This window comes from Anomaloglossus baeobatrachus, chromosome 6 (genome assembly GCF_048569485.1).
Source record: "Anomaloglossus baeobatrachus isolate aAnoBae1 chromosome 6, aAnoBae1.hap1, whole genome shotgun sequence".
NCBI classification, from domain to species: Eukaryota; Metazoa; Chordata; class Amphibia; order Anura; family Aromobatidae; genus Anomaloglossus; species Anomaloglossus baeobatrachus.
The window spans coordinates 547,621,598-547,640,596 of NC_134358.1; the positions used below are offsets into that span (position 1 = coordinate 547,621,598).

Below are 18,999 nucleotides of genomic sequence, written 5' to 3' on the forward strand. Positions count from 1 at the left end.
ATATACAAGTGACATCAAGCTGGGAAGACCAACTCCGGAGACAACTCCGACTGATCACTAGTGATGAGCGAGCACTACCATGTTCAGGTGCTGGGTTCTCATTACGAGCAGTCGGACACTCGGACGGGATCGACTCTTGTACCGAGTATAATGGAAATCAATGGGAAACTCAAGCTTTTTTTCAGAATGACAAGCAACCGGACGCTCGGATGGGTTTGAGTTCCCCATTGACTTCCATTATACTTGGTGCACAAGTCAAGCGTGTCCAAGAGTCCAACTGCTCGTAATGAGTGCTGATGTCACGATGTGACTGTGGATAGCGAAGAAAAGTGACTACAATGCTGTCTCTCATCCTTGAGGTCCCTATGCTATCCCTAACCTCATGAGTACTCCTAATGGTGGAGATACCCGAGTCTGGTGCCTGGCTATGAAAATTGTGCATGAGACGTGAGCACGTTGCTTTTATAAACACAGCGATTTGGATGCTAAAATTTTTACCCAAATCCATGCGTTCATAAAAGCAGCATGTCAATTATTTCTGCGTTCAGGATGCGGCTCCCACTCTGTCTATGGTGGGGGCAGAATCCCGAGCGCATGAAATCGGCTTTTTTTAATAAAAATACTGCATCCATTACGCAGTGTTTCTGCAGCGATTTGAAGCGCAATGTGCCGTCAAAGCGCTGCAGAAGAATCAGCAGTTACGTGCGCATGAGCCCAAACAAAGATGGCTCTCAGGTTTTTCACAGGTAATGCTTAGATATATTAAAGTATTAATTATTGGGAAGACCACATTTTCAACAAAATAAATAAAATGAAAGTTAAAATTAGTTAAATTAAAACAATGTGAACGGCAAAATATTTTTCCCATGAAAAGTGGTTTTAATTTGTAAATAAACAATTTAAAACTGGAACTTTAATTAAGTAAAACAAAACAAAACCAACAAAACTTTTTTATCCTCCCCTCCCCATTTATAAAAATATTCCCCACAATTATTTTAGTAAAATTATCTCATCCTGCAAAAAAAAAAAAAAAAACACAAACCAAGAAAAAAAGAAATGTTCTGGCTTTTAGAATGCAGTAACATAAAAACTATTTTATTTTTTTTTCTTTACCATGGAAATTGCTGTTCTGATGTGAAAGTAGTAAAAACGTCTATGTATTATCACTATAACTGTACTGACCTATAGAACGGAAATAATGCAGAATTTAAAATGCAAAAAAAAAATGAAAAAAAAAAAACCAAAACATAAATTGTTTTTCTGCTTTCACTTCCAAGAAGGATTTAATGTTATTTTTTTTTTGTCCCAAGCTTAAAAATAGCAACATAATGAGTCCTAAGGGTAAGTGCACATATATTTATATACATTTTATATATATATATATATATATATATATATATATATATATATATATATATACACAGTAATATATATATATATATATATATATATATATATATATATATATATATATATATATATATATATATATATATATTATATATATATATATATAATATATATATATATATTACTGTGTGTATATATATATATATATATATATATATATACTGTACAGACCAAAAGTTTGGACGCACCTCATTCAAAGAGTTTTCTTTATTTTCATGACTCTGAAAATTGTAGATTCACATTGAAGACATCAAAACTATGAATTAGCACATGTGGGATGAAATACTTAACAAAAAAGTGTGAAACAACTGAAAATATGTCTTATATTCTAGGTTCTTCAAAGTAGCCACCTTTTGCTTTGATTACTGCTTTGCACACTCTTGGCATTCTCTCGATGAGCTTCAAGAGGTAGTCACCGGAAATGGTTTTCCAACAGTCTTGAAGGAGTTCCCAGAGATGCTTAGCACTTGTTGGCCCTTTTGCCTTCACTCTGCGGTCCAGCTCACCCCAAACCATCTCGATTGGGTTCAGGTCTGGTGACTGAGAAGGCCAGGTCATCTGGCGTAGCATCCCATCACTCTCCTTATTAGTCAAACAGCCCTTACACAGCCTGGAGGTGTGTTTGGGGTCATTGTCCTGTTGAAAAATAAATGATGGTCCAACTAAACGCAAACCGGATGGAATAGCACGCCGCTGCAAGATGCTGTGGTAGCCATGCTGGTTCTGTATGCCTTCAATTTTGAATAAATCCCCAACAGTGTCACCAGCAAAGCACTCCCACACCATCACACCTCCTCCTCCATGCTTCACGGTGGGAACCAGCCATGTAGAGTCCATCCGTTCACCTTTTCTACAAAGACACGGTGGTTGGATCCAAAGATCTCAAATTTGGACTCATCAGAGCAAAGCACAGATTTCCACTGGTCTAATGTCCATTCCTTGTGTTCTTTAGCCCAAACAAGTCTCTTCTGCTTGTTGCCTGTCCTTAGCAGTGGTTTCCTAGCAGCTATTTTACCATGAAGGCCTGCTGCACAAAGTCTCCTCTTAACAGCTGTTCTTGAGATGAGAAGGTGTGTCCAAACTTTTGGTATGTACTGTACATATATATATATATACTGTATATATTATGTGCAAAAATTATATGCTGGCAGCAAACCCGTCCAAAATTACATCCCAAACATGCTTCAGGAAAGACACTGCCAGCATTTTCCTAAAGGGTCTTCATCTTCGAAAATTTTGGCTAATTCACCAGCGTCTTAAAGAACGTTGCTGCATTTGACCCCCCCCCCCCTCTTTGTTTTAGTAGTCATTTGACTTGAAAGTGCCAAGTTTGGAGCTAATTCCACAAGGAAAATGCCTCAAAGAAGTAACGTCAATTTTTCTCCCCCTTGGCAAGGTTTGTTGTAATTTTAAAAAAATGCTCAAAAAGCATGTGTGAACAGCCAAGTGGATTTTCCATTGGAGTCAATAGAAAGAACGTTTACAATATATAAGAAGCATTTTGTTGTGAGGATTTTGGAGCGGAACAGTTTCAAAATGCTTTTTTAAAAATCCAGTGAAGTGTGTAATATATAGACTATCTTTTTGTGGTTGTCACGTGCCTGTTTATATGCGTTTTCCATACTCGCCGTCACATGCCAAACACCTTCTCTTCCACTTTGATCATTCATACGCAATTTGCATAAATGCCCAGACCAAAATAAAACAAGAAAATAAAACATATCGCATATGAGCGGTTATTTGTCCTCCACCTGCAAATTAAAAGGGAGAGTAATCCTAATAGTGGACATATTATACACCGTTAGGATTCCTGATTTTAGCCTCCAAATTTATTCTGTAGCTGACAATGTTCTCAAACATACAAAGTCCTAGAAGTGATGATCCGGCCCCCACAGAGCCCTGGAAGTGATGATCCGGCCCCCACAGAGCCCTGGAAGAGATGATCCGGCCCCCACAGAGCCCTGGAAGAGATGATCCTGCCACAACAGAGCCCTGGAAGTGATGATCCGGCCACCACAGATCCCTGGAGGTGATGATCCGGCCCCCACAGAGCCCTGGAAGTAATGATCCGGCCCCCACAGAGCCCTGGAAGAGATGATCCGGCCCCCACAGAGCCCTGGAAGAGATGATCCTGCCACAAAAGAGCCCTGGAAGTGAAGATCCGGCCACCACAGAGCCCTGGAAGTGATGATCCGGCCCCCACAGAGCCCTGGAAGTGATGATGCGGCCCTCGCAGAGCCCTGGAAGTGATGATCCGGCCCCCACAGAGCCCTGGAAGTGATGATCCTGCCACAACAGAGCCCTGGAAGTGATGATCCGGCCCCCACAGAGCCCTGGAAGTGATGATCCGGCCCCCACAGAGCCCTGGAGGTGATGATTCGGCCACGGCAGAGCTCTAAAAGTGACGTTCCGGACCCCACAGAGCCCTGAAAATAATGATCTGGCCCCCGCAGAGCTCTAGAAGTGATGATACAGCCCCTATAGAGCCCTGTAGGTCATGTTCCAGCCCTCACAGAGCTCAGGAAGTGATGATCCAGCCCGCAGAGCCCTGGAGGTGATGATCTGGCTCCCGCAGAGCCCTGGAGGTGATGATCTGGCTCCCGCAGAGCCCTGGAGGTGATGATCTGGCTCCCGCAGAGCCCTGGAGGTGATGATCTGGCTCCCGCAGAGCCCTGGAGGTGATGATCTGGCTCCCGCAGAGCCCTGGAGGTGATGATCTGGCTCCCGCAGAGCCCTGGAGGTGATGATCCAGCCCCTACAGTGCCATGGAGGTGATGATCTGGCTCCCGCAGAGCCCTGGAGGTGATGATCTGGCTCCCGCAGAGCCCTGGAGGTGATTATCTGGCTCCCGCAGAGCCCTAGAGGTGATGATCCAGCCCCTACAGTGCCATGGAGGTGATGATTTGGCTCCCGCAGAGCCCTGGAGGTGATGATCTGGCCCCTGCAGAGCCCTGGAGGTGATGATCTGGCCCCCACAGAGCCCTGGAAGTGATGATCCGGCCCCCACAGAGCCCTGGAAGTGATGATCCGGCCCCCACAGAGCCCTGGAAGTGATGATCCGGCCCCCACAGAGCCCTGGAGGTGATGATCAGGCCCCTGCAGAGCCCTGGAGGTGATGATCCAGCCCCCACAGAGCCCTGGAAGTGATGATCTGGCCCCACAGAGCCCTGGAAGTGATGATCTGGCCCCCACAGAGCCCTGGAAGTGATGATCTGGCCCCCACAGAGCCCTGGAAGTGATGATCTGGCCCCCACAGAGCCCTGGAAGTGATGATCTGGCCCCCACAGAGCCCTGGAAGTGATGATCTGGCCCCCACAGAGCCCTGGAGGTGATGATCCGGCCCCCACAGAGCCCTGGAGGTGATGATCCAGCCCGCAGATTCCTGATCTCAAATCATCTCATCTGTCTGGGATCACATGAAGAGACAGAAGGATCCGCATAAGTCTCATCTACAGAAGATCTGAGGACAGATCTCCAAGCTGTTTCAACAAGCTGCTGAATTGTTTCAAATAGTGTGTACAAGTGACCGAGAAGAAGCGATGAATATAAAAATATAAAGGGCGATCACCAAATATTGATGGAATTTAGGTTTCTCCTTTGCATTTTGATATTAGATAACAATAAACTATTAATATTTATGATTTGCAAAGCATGTTATTCCACATCTGCCTAAAACTTTTACACTGTGCTTTATATCTATCTATCTATCTATATATAGATATTATATAAGTATTATATATACCAAAAATGTTTTTTCGGGTTTTTTTTCAGAATGGGAGATAAGGAGGGTGTTTTATACTTTTTTTTTCTCTTAATTTTTTGGGCATTTTTTTCTTTACGTTCCAATTCTTTTTGGAAGACTCTGAAAAAAACAATGATATTGAGCTTTTTGGTAATGCGGAGGAGCCATCTCTGTAGTGGAGGAGTGACGGCACATCTTCTGGGGATGACTCGCTGCAGGAGATGATACATCTCGGTCCGTCTTGGTAATTTCCAGGTTAGTCATTCTAGAAATGAAGAGTCCTTTTTCTGATGGGGGTTATTACTAGAAATGTACCCGTGACTAAAAGGCGATTATTATGGGAAAGATCATTATATTCTGTTGTATTAAGACGATGGCGGAACGGTTAATAATACTTTCTCTAAAACATGCAAGAATATTAACTTCTTAATGACCAGGCAATATTTTTTATTTTATTTATTTATTTATTTTTTTCCTCACTTTTTGCATTTCAGAAGTCAGAAATTACATTTTACTTGTTTATTTTTTTTTTTCGGCTGTGCGAGGCTTTGATTTTATGGGAACTTGTATGATCTCTTGAAGCTTTTGGGGTGACGTATTTCCGTGACATTTATATCATTTTATGTTTCTAAGCAAAGCATAGAAAAAAATTGATTCTTGGCGCGCGTCTTCATTTTTTTTATGCTGTTCGTGTTTCACATTAAATTCTGTGCTGTGACCTTATGTAATGTTTGCGCAAGAAAATGTTTTTTTTGGAAAAGAAGGAATTTTTATTTATTTATTTTTTACATATCATAAAAAGATCTCTGTTAGCTAATATACTACAAATAGGGTGTCTGTAGGAGCTCATAATACACACCTCAGCTGCTGCAGAACCTCATAATAACACACCTCAGCTGCTGCAGAACTTCTCTATGAACACCTCTGGTGCTACAGAACCTTATACTATACTTCAGCTGATGCAGAGCCTCATAATGCACAGCTTAACTGTTGCAGAACATCATAAAAAGATAACTCAGCAGCTGAAAAACTTTATAATGCACACCTCAGCTGCTGCAGAACCTCCTAATACACACCTGAGCTGCTGCAGAACCTTATACTATACTTCAACTGATGCAGAGCCTCATAATGCACAGCTTAACTGTTGCAGAACATCATAAAAACATAACTCAGCAGCTGAAAAACTTTATAATGCACACCTCAGCTGCTGAAGCTCAATATGCATACCTCAGCTGCTGCAGAACCTCTATATGAACCACTCTGGTGCTGCAGAACATCACTCCACTTCAGCTGCTGCAGAAGCTCAATATGCATATCTCAGCTGCTGCAGAACCTCATAATAACACACCTCAGCTGCTGCAGAACATCATAGCACACCTCAGCTGCTGCAGAAGCTCAATCTGCATACCTCAGCTGCTGCAGAAGCTCAATATGCATACCTCAGCTGCTGCAGAACCTCATAATAACACACCTCAGCTGCTGCAGAATTTCAATATGAACGCCTCTGGTGCTGCAGAACATTATACTATACTTCAGCTGATGTAGAGCCTCATAATGCACACCTAACTGTTGCAGAACATCATAAAAACATAACTCAGCAGCTGAAAAACTTTATAATGCATACCTCAGCTGCTGCAGAACCTCATTATACACACCTCAGCTGCTGCAGATCCTCAATATGCACACTTCAACTGCTGCTGAACATCATAAGAACACACCTCAGTTGCTGCAGAACCTCAATATCCACACTTCAGCTGCTGTAGAACATCTTATTAATGCACCTCAGCTGCTGTAGAACATCATAGCACGCCTCAGCTGCTGCAGAAGCTCAATATGCATACCTCAGCTGCTACTGAAAATCATAATAGCACACCTCAGCTGCTGCAGAACCTCAATATAAACACCTCTGGTGTTGCAGAACATGATAATACACTTTAGCTGCTGCAGAACCTCATAATGCATACCTCAGCTGTTGCAGAACATCATAATAACACACCTCAGCTGCTGCAGAATCTCATAATATACACCTGAGCTGCTATAAAAACCTTCAAAGGCCTAAAACACACTTCCGCAAAAAAACGTCCGTGTCTCACGGTCCATTTTCGGGTCCGTGTTCCGTTTTTTTGGGGCGTTTCTCCGGTACGTATGGCATCCGTGTGATGGCGTATGCTATCCGTGTGTGCGTGTAAAATGTCCGTGTTTGTGTGTAAAATGTCCGTGTTTGTGTGTAAAATGCCCGTGTATGTGTACGTGGAATGTCCGTGTGGAATGTCCGTGTGGAATGTCCGTGTGGAATGTCCGTGTGGAATGTCCGTTTGTGTGTTGCACAATGTCGTTGATACATGTCGGCTGACAGCAGACAGAGTTGCGCGAGGAGAATGAACTCAGGTGAACTTCACCCGACTTCATTGTCATGGCGCGGCTCTGTCTGTGTGCCGCGTACTGATTAGCGGTCACCTGTGAAGGATTTACCAGTGACCACTAATCCCCCGAGTGACTGAAGTTAGCAGCCCTCTCTCATACTTACCGCTCCCCGATCACCAGCGTGGCGAGGAACAGCTGTGCAGAGAATACGCGGCAACAATTACTTTGAATATGCCGGCCGCTCATTAATCAATCTCGTATTCCATGCTTTCTCCACCCACAGACGCCTGTGATTGGTTGCAGTCAGACGCGCCTCCCACGCTGAGTGACAGGTGTCTCACTGCACCCAATCACAGCAGCCGGTGGGCGTGTCTATACTGTGCAGTAAAATAAATAATTTAAAAAACCGGCGTGCGGTCCCCCCCAATTTTAATACCAGCCAGATATAGCCATACGGTTGAAGGCTGGTATTCTCAGGATGGGGAGCCCCACGTTATGGGGAGCCCCCCACCCTAACAATATCAGTCAGCAGCCGCCCAGAATTGCCGCATACATTATATGCGACAGTTCTGGGACAGGAGCGGCGGTGTCTTCTGCAGCTCCTATCACCTTCATGCAGCAGAGCTGGAAGCGACGCTGGACCATCCTGGAGTACGCCGGACATGGAGGGCTTTTTTGGGCTTATTAAATTGGTGAACAAGGCAATTTGTTAGTGTTTTTTTTTCTAATAAAGGATTGTTCGGGTGTGTGTGTTTATTTACTGTAACTTACAGATTAATCATGGAAGGTATCTCGGGGAGACGCCTGACATGATTAATCTAGGACTTATTGGCAGCTATGGGCTGCCAATAACTCCTTATTACCCCGGTTTGCCAACGCACCAGGGCAAATCGGGAAGAGCCGGGTACAGTCCCAGAACTGTCGCATATAATGTATGCGGCAATTCTGGGCGGCTGCTGACTGATATTGTTAGGCTGGGGGGCTCCCCATAACGTGGAGCTCCCCATCCTGAGAATACCAGCCTTCAGCCGTATGGCTTTATCTGGCTGGTATTAAAATTGGGGGGGACCGCACGCCGTTTTTTTTAATTATTTATTTTACTGCACAGTATAAACACGCCCACCGGCTGCTGTGATTGGGTGCAGTGAGACACCTGTCACTCAGCGTGGGGGGCGTGTCTGACTGCAACCAATCACAGGCGTCTGTGGGTGGAGAAAGCAGGGAATACGAGATTGATTAATGAGCGGCCGGCATATTCAAAGTAATTGTTGCCGCGTATTCTCTGCACAGCTGTTCCTCGCCGCGCTGGTGATCGGGGAGCGGTAAGTATGAGCCGGGGGAAGAAAAAAACCGAGCGCCAATGTAAGTATAACTGAGAACAGCAAAAAAAAAGGTAAGTATACTGAATTTAATTTAAAAAAAACAAAAGAAAAGATCGCTAGTGTAAAAACGCACACGCACGAAACGTGCTGAACACGGACATACTCCGTGTGCGGTATGTGCAGGTACGGACCCATAGACTAAAGCGGGTCCGTGCCTGCGTGCTGCCGGCCAAAAACGGACATGTCGTCCGTGTAGAAAAGCGCACACACGTACTTACCTCACGGTCACACGTTCCGTGTGATTTTACGTGTGTGTGCCATCTACCATTGATTAACATGGGTCTCCGTGTGTACGTGTCTCCGGTACGTGCAAATACGTACCGCACACGTACAAATTAAACGGATGTGTGTTGCGGGTCTAATATACACTTCAGCTACTCTAGAAAATTATGCAAACCTCAGCTGCTGCAGAACATCATAATACCACACCTCAGCTGCTGCAGAACCATCTAATACATAGCTCAGCTGCTGCAGACCCTCAATATGCACTCTTCAACTGCTGCTGCACATCAAAATACATTGCAGCTGCTGTAGAACATCATATTAATGCACCTCAACTGCTGCAGAACCTCAATATGCACACTTCCACTGCTGCAGAACCTCAATATGCACATTTCCACTGCTGCAGAACATCATAACACACCTCAGCTGCTGCAGAAGTTCATAATGCACATCAGCTGTTGCAGAACATCATCCCCATACATAATATTCACCAACAGAACACAGTAGACTTCTCACATCACACGTCCTTATTTCATGGTCACTGCACGGAGGGCGATTTCTGGACCGGCCTTGGATCTCCTGAGTTGGGTCATCAGCCCATTCGGTTCTGGTCAGGAGACCTGCGGCCGGTGTGGAATTTGCGGCCCGTATATGGAGAATGAAAGTGTAATAACGTAAAAACTTTCAGAAAAATGAATTTAAGAACCTGCATATTTCCAGCTTCATCCATATCACCAGCAGAATCTAGTCTGGACCTGGTAGGAGCGGTGACAACACAAGGTCACTTACATGCATAAAATACACAGACATAAATATAATGACGCAAATCTAACACATACCACTGACGTAAGCGCCATCTGGAAACTGTAGATCCTGGCAAGGCCAAAGTCCGCCAGCTTTATCTGTCCATTGCTGGTGACCAGGATGTTCTGAGGTTTCAGGTCTCGATGTACGACTCTGTGCGTATGGAGAAAGTCCAATCCTTGAAGAAGCTGATGCATCATGTCCTGAGAAAACAGCGAGAAAAAAAGTTGAAGATTCATCTCCACTCTAAATTACTCGAAAAACAATATTTGCGCTTTTTTTGGTGCAGATTTGAAGCAGATTTTTTTAATGAGATTCTTAGTGCAGAAATTTTGGGATTCTGTAATAAACAATGCGACTGCGCCTTTTAGATGTTTTTTTTTTAGTGTCCCCATAGAAACCTGTAGGATCGTGTTCCCACGAAGTGTAAATTCAGTTCTTTTTTTTCCTGTGCTGAAAATCTGCTGCATTTAAAGGGCATCTGATTGCTCGGTACAGAATGACCGGTCCACGGGCAGCATTTATAAGACACTGGCTACATGATATCAGGCAGTTATCTATGTATGTATGAATATGAAATGCTGCGGTGTTTCAGAGATAAATAAACTTTAAAAGCCGCCAGGTACCAAGACTAGATGGACAGGCGGGTCCCTGGCGGCTTCTCCCCGCCCACTGCCCTTGAGTGACAGGTCTGTAACTGCGTATACAGTGAGAAATCTGTCACTTCAGGGGATCAGGCGGGGAGAAGCACTGGGGAACTGCCTATCCGAATAGTCTCCTCTGCGACTCGGCCCCCGGCAGCTTCTTCTCACCCGCTGCCCTTGAATGACCGGACTCTAACTGCAGATACAAGGATAAATCTGTCACTCCAGAGGATCAGGTGGGGAGAAGTCACAGGGACCTGCCTGTCCATCTAGTCCCGCGGCCGCTGCCCTTGAGTGACATGTAACTGCGTACACATGGAGAAACCTGTCAATCCAGAAGATCAGGAGGGGGGAAGCCACCGGGGACTTGCCTGTTGAACTAGTCTTCTGTGCAACTTGGTCCCCAGCAGCTTCTCCCCACCCACTGCCCTTGAGTGACAGGTCTCTAACTGCGGATGTAGGATGAAACCTGTCACTCTAGGGAATCAGGCGGGGAGAAGTTAGGCTAGTTTCACACTTGCGCTATTTTGACGCAAACGGAATCCGTCACTAATGTAGTACAGTTCATTTATTTACAGTGGAAGCGCGTTACTATGGCGCGTGTGTGTGTCATGCAGTACCCGCTTGTGTCCACATGATGTCGCGCTTCCACTGTAAATAAATGAACTGTACTACATTAGTGACGGATTCAGTTTGCGTCAAAATAGCGCAAGTGTGAGTGGGTCCTTACTGGGGACCTGCCTGTCCGACTAGTTTCTTGTGCGGCTCAGTCCTAGGTGGCTTCTCCCCGCCTGCTGCCTGTCCAATTAGTTTCCTGTGCAAATCATCCCTTCCGCTGCCTGTGAGTGACGGCTCTCAAACTGTGCATATATGGAGAAAGCTTTCACTCCAGCAGATCAGGCTAGGAGAGGCCAATGGGGACCTGCCTGTTCAACTAGTCCCCTGACCACTGCCTTTGAGTAACTGGTCTCTAACTGCGTATACAGGGAAAAACCTGTCAATGCGGAAGATTAGGCGGGGAGAATCCTCCGGGGTCTTGCCTGTCTGGCTAGTCTCCTATGCAACTTGGTCCCCAGCAGCTGCTCCCCACCCGCTGCCCTTCAGTGAGAGGTCTCTAACTGTGTATACAGGGAGAAACCTGTCACTCCAGAAGGTCAGGTGGGGACAAGCCACTGGGGACTTGACTGTCAGACTAGTCTCCTGTGCGACTCGGTCCTCGGCAGCTTCTCCCCGCTCGCTGCCCTTGAGTGATGGGTCTTTAACTGCATATATAGGGTGAAACCGATCACTCCAGAGGATCAGGTGGGGATAAGCCACCAGAAAACTGCCTATCTAATTAGCCTGCCGTGCGGCTCGATTTAAATCGAGGAGCAGCCATGAAGAAGATTTCCCAAAAAAAGAGAAACTGCATCATCCAGCTCATCAATAGCGAACTTTCTGCCAAGATAATTGCCAAACTGCATCATGTGAGGCCATGACAGGTGGAAGAATATGAAATGAAGTCCGTCCATTCAGAAGCCAAGAGGTGACGTCCAGGCAAAATATCCGAGTCAACAAGTCGGCTCATCACAAGGTCTACCAGTTCTGGTGACACCCGGCAGTGGAGGCGGCTCGTATGCTTCATAATAGAGATCACAGACGTCCATGCGAGCACCGAGCAATGCAGGTTACACAAGTTTGGAATGGTGGCCCAAAAAAAAGATGAAGCCTCAACTTCAATATCATAAAAAGCATCGGCTCGAGTTTGAAAAAAAAGTACTAAAAGTGGAAGATTGGAAACGGTTGATTTGGAGCGATGAGATGAAAGTCAATAGACGGCTCTGATGGGGGAAAATTGGTCTGGAATAAACAAGTGAAAAAGGGGTTAACAGAGCGAGAAAATGAAGGAACTGTTAAGTTAAGGATGGATGGTGGTCTCAGTGCTGAGCTATATGTGAGGACCCTACAAGACGAGTTGCTTCATACACTCGAGTACTGTGGGTATGAAAAGGACGATATAGTATTCCAGCAGGACAATGACCAGAAGCATACGGTGAGATTGGAGAAGAAGAGATTGGCGCTTGTGACATCACTTCTGACTTCCAGTCAATGAAAAGTTACGGGCACAAGATTGCACATGGGACTAGAGCGAATCGGAAAAAAGATGAAGAGTAAATATAAGAACAGGGGCAGGGGACTTTGATTTAAAGCACCACTCCAGGGGTGAAATAAAAAATGACCTCTGGAGTGGTTCGTTAACGTGGATACTGCATTAAGTCAGTACTGTGGATCCTTAATTCTCAGGACACCGGTCTCAGAACTCAAACCTTCAGTAATCACAACATGCTTGCATAACCAAATGATGCTTACTTAGATGGAAATGCCCTTTAAATGAGTTCTCTTTGAACAATACCCCCGTAAAGTCTGAAGTTTGTCCTTCTGCTGGAACCCACAGCTATTATCTGTTACCTGTGGAAAAATTTGCAATAAGTATACAATTTCCCTGGAGCGACTCCGAGAATTTAAAAAATGGACAGTCCGTATTGAAAGCAAAAAACTGTCCATGTAATGCACAGGGAGACTAAAGGCTGCTTTACACGCAGCGACATCGCTAGCGATCGCACCCGCCCCCGTCGTGCGTGCGTCACGGGCAAATCGTTGCCCGTGGCGGACAATATCGGTAGTGCGCGTCACACGCACATACCTTTCTAACGACGTCGCTGTGGCCGGTGAACAACCTCTTTTCTAAGGGCGAGGTTCGTACGGCGTCACAGCGGCATCACACAGCGGGCAACCAATAGAAGCGGAGGGGTGGAGAGCAGCCGCATTAACGACACTCCCACCTCGTTGCTGGAGGACGCAGGAACGCTGTTGTTCGTCGTTCCCGGGGTGTCACACGTAGCGATGTGTGCTGCCTCAGGGACGCCAAACAACCTGCGTCCCAGAAGTTGAACGATATTTTGGAAAGGAACGACGTGTCAACAATCAACGATTTCTGCAGTACTTGGGATAGTTAGCGGTCGCTCGTAAGTGTCACACGCAACGACGTCGCTAACGACACTGGATGTGCGTTACGAATTCCGTGACCCCAGTGATATCTCGTTAGCGATGTTGTTGCGTGTAACGGGGCCTTAAGTCCTCCAAAGAAGAAGAAGTGTTTGACCCCCATCATGGAAGCCATCCCTCCATGTCACGCTGGAGTGAGGACTGATAGGTGTGCAGCACAAGAAGAGCGGTAAACCAGGAAAGATATAAAGGAAGGCTCTGATGATAAGGCGAGAGGGGTCACCACCTGAACTTACCTGTGGCTGATCTCTGAGCCTCATAATGTCTCTAGACGGGTCCTTCCCCCGTGCACAACCCTGTGTGCGAAATCATGCCTAGGCCCTGACTGACCCTGGACTAGCCCTGTCTTGTGCATAGGCCAGCAAGACACTAGAAACACAAGAAAAAGGGAACAGACAAGGGAGACAGATACAACATAGAGCTCTAATTCTTCTCCAGAGATAGACAGCTCCTTCTAAGGTCAGCATAGAATGAACTATAGCCGGCATAGGGAGGAGTGAGGTGCAGATATTTATAGCAGAAGGGAGTGGCTGCAGCTGAGATTATAACTACTTGTTACATCACTGCAGGATAGAAAGGAACCTTAACTTCTTTGGCACCAGATGGAATTAAATACACTCCAACTCAGGGTAAAGGATGAGCAGGCAGTAAAGCAGATCTGCGATCATCTAAACCCTGCTGTGACCATCTGATCTCAGATATCCCCGTGGTCTCAGCAGAGTGCGACACACTCGTAACACTCCATCACTGCCCACCTTTCCTTAAATCCACAGTTACACATGGTTCACAATGGATTCGCTATTTTTGAAAATACTATAAGATTTTGACGAACGCGTTGCAGATCTTCACCGGGTCATAGCACATGGCTACAATGAATGAACCGCGAATCCAGGAAATGGAATATCGCTTCTCTCACTGGTAGTTTGAGGAACTTCAATGTGGCAGATGTTGATAAGCGCGGCTGCGGGCAGGCAGGAAAGGTACGTTATAGCATGGGGCTTGGCTCTTCGACTCCCCTTTCCTGCAGCTGCCACTGGATAGAAGCAAATCTTCTCCACTCGTGTAACCTCAGAGATAATGTCTGGAGGAACCAGAGAGCCTTTTTTTTGTCTATAACGGTCATTTCCTCTCTGGTGTAACTTGCATGACAGCATGTGACAAGCAGAAATTAATGGCGACACTGCTGTGCCAATAGCCTTGAATAGCTCTGACACTGGATGCGGGCTGCCTGCTCGGCCACCCAGCCAAGACCTCACATGAAACGTGGCCAGGGGCCCACTGCGCTATTCACTGACAAGCCAGCTGGTTGCTGATTACAGAGATAAAACAATGCCTCGCAGTCACAGAGGGAAAGGTTTAGCAACTGCTCCAAAGCAAAGTTGGTTTAACCCCTTTGTAGTTTTTGCAGACCCCCCCAATACCATCCAGAACCTGCTCGAAAAACACACAAGACCATAAAAAAGATGTCAGTGCGTTAGGCAGCTTCTAAGTAACAAAGTACTTAAGGAGGCTTTCCAGCACTTCCGCGTGGATAGGCCATCAATGTTTACGTCGCGGAGACTGGACCATTTGTCAGAGGACTACACTGGCCAACCTGTGGCCATTACATCTACTTAGAAGCCAACTGGCAGTCATGTAATGACCTGTTAGACAAGCCAACCTCACATACTGATCATTCTGTGCACAGGAAGATTATTGTTCTCGACAGCGGTGTCCAGGCTCGCAGTGCCTGAGCTCATGTGAGGTTGTGACATCACGCAAGACCTACGTCCAATCAACTCCAGCTTCCTTAGGACCAAACGAGCAATCAACAGGAAGTGAGCGCAGCCGCTATGCTCACTTCCTGTTGATTAACTCGTTTGGTCCGAAGGTGAGGAGACAAAATCCGGCGCTAATGGGCATGGGGCTCACGTGATGTCACAATGCCATGTGAATCCCGACACTTCTAGCCCGGACACCACGAGAAGGGCAAAGGTACGGGAGGTGAGTATAGGCTTTATTATGTTACCTGAGGACAACCCCTTTAAAGGGAACCAACAAGCAGGATTTTCATACAGTATATAAAGTAAACCCAGTGCTATACTGGCACTAGGATACTGAATCTAAGCATACCTTTTGTTCAGAGATTGGATGTTTTAATTCAGAAATATGTGCAAGTAAAGTTCCAACAATGCACTGCTATTTGATTGACAGGAGCAACAGGAAGGGAATATGTGGGTCGGGTCTTGCTACCTATTTCCACCCCTGTCTGCCTGCTTGGCCTTCCTCCCCTTGTTGCTGTCATAGATGTTAATTCCGGCGCAGGCAGACAGACAGACAGGGGCAGGCATAGATAGCAAGACTCGACACATGTATTACCTTCCTGTTGCACCTGTCAATCAAATAGCAGTACACTGCTGGAACTTTACTTGAACATTTTCCTGAAACAAAACATCCAATATTTGAACAAAAGCTATGCTTACATTCAGCATCCTAGCGCCAGTATAGCACTGGCTTTATTTTATATATGAAAATTCTGCTGGTTGGTTCCCTTTAAGGTGCAAGTACAATTATTGGGAATTAATGTTTTTAGGAGTGCTCGATTCCCAATTGTTGGTTTGTCTAAACAGCTGACAATCACCAGACAAAAGAGCAAACCACTTGTTAGTTAGGTGAAATGCTATTTAAGCTTGCTTAAAACAACATAATTCTTGGCAGCATATTGTCCTGTGTAAACAGATGACATGCTGCCGAGAACAATCATCATCTATGAGCACAGAACGATCGTATTACCGATTGTTCTATGAGCATGTAATTGTGGCCGGCCTATATAAGGACTAAACGATCACTGAACAGCATCTATGTATACTTGCAGACGATGTGCTGCCGAGAATTAATATTTTTAAGCAAGCTTAAAAAATCATTTCACCCGACGAACAAGCTTTTCACTTGTTAATCTGGTGATTAGAAGCCTATTTGGACAGGACAATTGTCAGGAAACAATCATTCCTCCATGAGAAATGGGGAAAAGGTCTTATAATATTAGCAGATATGTCAGAAATATCCCCCCACAGAAGCTCGTACCCACAGAAAGCCGATGGCTTAATCCCATACGAGACGCAATGGGCATCAGTGTGTTTATACGCAGTATCCTCCAGGTCCCCGGCTGTGCCCCGACCCCGGTGAGCACACAGAAGAGTCGTACGCTGCCCTTGAATCTACATCTACATCGTCTTTCATTGAGTTGTAATGAAATCTTCACCCTCTCAATACAATGCCAAACATTGTTTACTGGGGTAGTCTGAGGGCAGCGAGCGATACTTCAATGAACAGAATTGGCTGCCATCCCAATTCCGGAAATCTGACATTAAAAACTTGTAATGGAGGCGATCGAGCTATCAGGAAACATGACCGAGGCGGGCAGCTGATAAGAACAGAAGAATGAGAGCCATTAGCAGGGCGGCCTGAGTGGTCACCTCAGCGACTCCTATATACAGCTGTATGAACTGTACCCTAAGCCAGTAATTATGCTAAAATCACTGTGTTATATCATTTAACCACTTCCCGTCATGGACAACTTTTTATCTTACCCTTTCATTTTTTCCTCCCTCTTCTTCAAGGTCAATAACATCGCTATACGGAAGCTTAAAGGGGTTGTCCACTATTAGGACAACTCCTTTTGAATCAACATGTTTCCCCCAGGTAAAATAATAAAGCCAATAATCACCTCCTGCACCGGTCCCGTTTCAGTGGTGTGGCTGCTCGTAGAGGTGGGGTTGTGACATCACGCGAGCCTCGAATCCAATCAGCACCAGCTTCCTTCTCCCCGCTTTCGGACCAAATGAGTTAGGCCGGCTTCACACTTGCGATTAACTCGCACGAGTGCAATGCGAGAAATTCTCGCATTGCACTCGGACCCATGTTAATCAATGAGGCAGCTCCCATCTGCTATTTATTTCTCAGTCCAAATCGGACTGAGAATAAAATCGTAGCATGCTGCGTTTTGGAGAGTTTCTCGCGCGAATCTCTCCAATGCAACCCTATGGGAGCGGTTAAATAAACGGATGTCACACGGACGGCACATACACCATCCTAGTGACATCCGTTTTTCTAAATAAATTTATCGCATGTGTCACAAAGCACTGGAAATGAGTGAGGTCTCACAATATCGGTCAATCTCTATCTCTGTCAGTCGGGCTCTCCCTCTCGGTCTCTATTCTCTCTCTGTCGGTCGGTCTCTCTGTCTCTATCTCTCTCTCTGTCGGTCTATCCCTCTCCCCCCCTCTCTCATACTCACTGATCCCCGGAGCGGCGCTGCACGGCGTTCACACTGCTCTTGCGGCTTCTCCTCTTTTGAAAATGCCGGCTGCTCATTATTCAATCTCGTATTCCCTGCTTCCCCCGCCCACGGGCGCCTATGATTAGTTGCAATCAGACACGCCCCCATGATGAGTGACAGCTGACTCACTGCAACCAATCACAGCTGCCTGTGGGCGGGTCTATATCATGAAGTAAAATAAAATAAATAAATAATTAATTTAAAAAAAACGGCGTGCGGTCCCCCCCAATTTTGATACCAGCCAGGGTAAAGCCACACGGTTGAAGGCTGGTATTCTTAGGATGGGGAGCTCCACGTTATGGGGAGCCCCCCCACCCTAAAAATATCAGCCTGCAGCCGCCCGGAATTGCCGCATCCATTAGATGCAACAGTCCCGGGACTGTACCCAGCTCATCCCGAATTGCCCTGGTGCGGTGGCAATCGAGGTGATAAGGAGTTAATGGCAGCAGCTAGGTTAATCATGGCAGGCGTCTCCCCAAGATACCTTCCATGATTAACCTGTTAAAGAAAATAAACACACACATCCAAAAAATCCTTTATTTGTAATAAATGACAAAAAACAACCTCTTTCACCATTTTATTAAAGTCCCCAAATACCCCTCCAGGTCCGACGTAATCCACAGAGGTCCCACGACGCTTTCAGCTCTGCTACATCAGAAGCTGACAGAGAGCGGTCACAGACCACGACCGCTCTCTGTGAGCTCCCCGCAGCGACTGAAGTGAGTCGCGCTATCAGCGATGACGTCACTCAGGTTACCCGTGGCCACAGATCTTAGCGGGAGGACTTCTGCTCTGGCCACGAGTAATCTCAGTGACGGCACCGCTGATAGCGCAGATCACTGAAGTCACTCAGGGGATTTGCGTTCACCGGTGAGACCTTCACCGGTGACGGAAAATCAGGTCATGCCACACAGACAGAGCCGCGGGATGACAATGAAGTCGGGTGAAGTTCATCTGACTTCATTCTGATCGCGCGGCTCTGTCTGTGTCTGCTGTCAGCGGCCATTCAGCTCTGCTACATGGCTGTCTGTGTCTGTTGTCAGCGGCCATGTAGCAGAGCTGAATGGC

At 46.0% G+C, this 18,999-nt stretch overlaps 1 protein-coding gene across 2 annotated transcripts in view; it reads right to left on the bottom strand.

The window, feature by feature from the left end:
- The window catches only part of CDK6 (cyclin dependent kinase 6), a 206,428-nt gene that overhangs the window by 81,880 nt on the left and 105,549 nt on the right, over nt 1-18,999 (bottom strand). For both annotated transcript variants that reach the window (XM_075315643.1, XM_075315644.1), the window contains exon 4: nt 9,960-10,127. In XM_075315643.1, the coding sequence (XP_075171758.1) occupies nt 9,960-10,127 (168 nt within the window). The remainder of the gene's footprint in view (nt 1-9,959; nt 10,128-18,999) is intronic.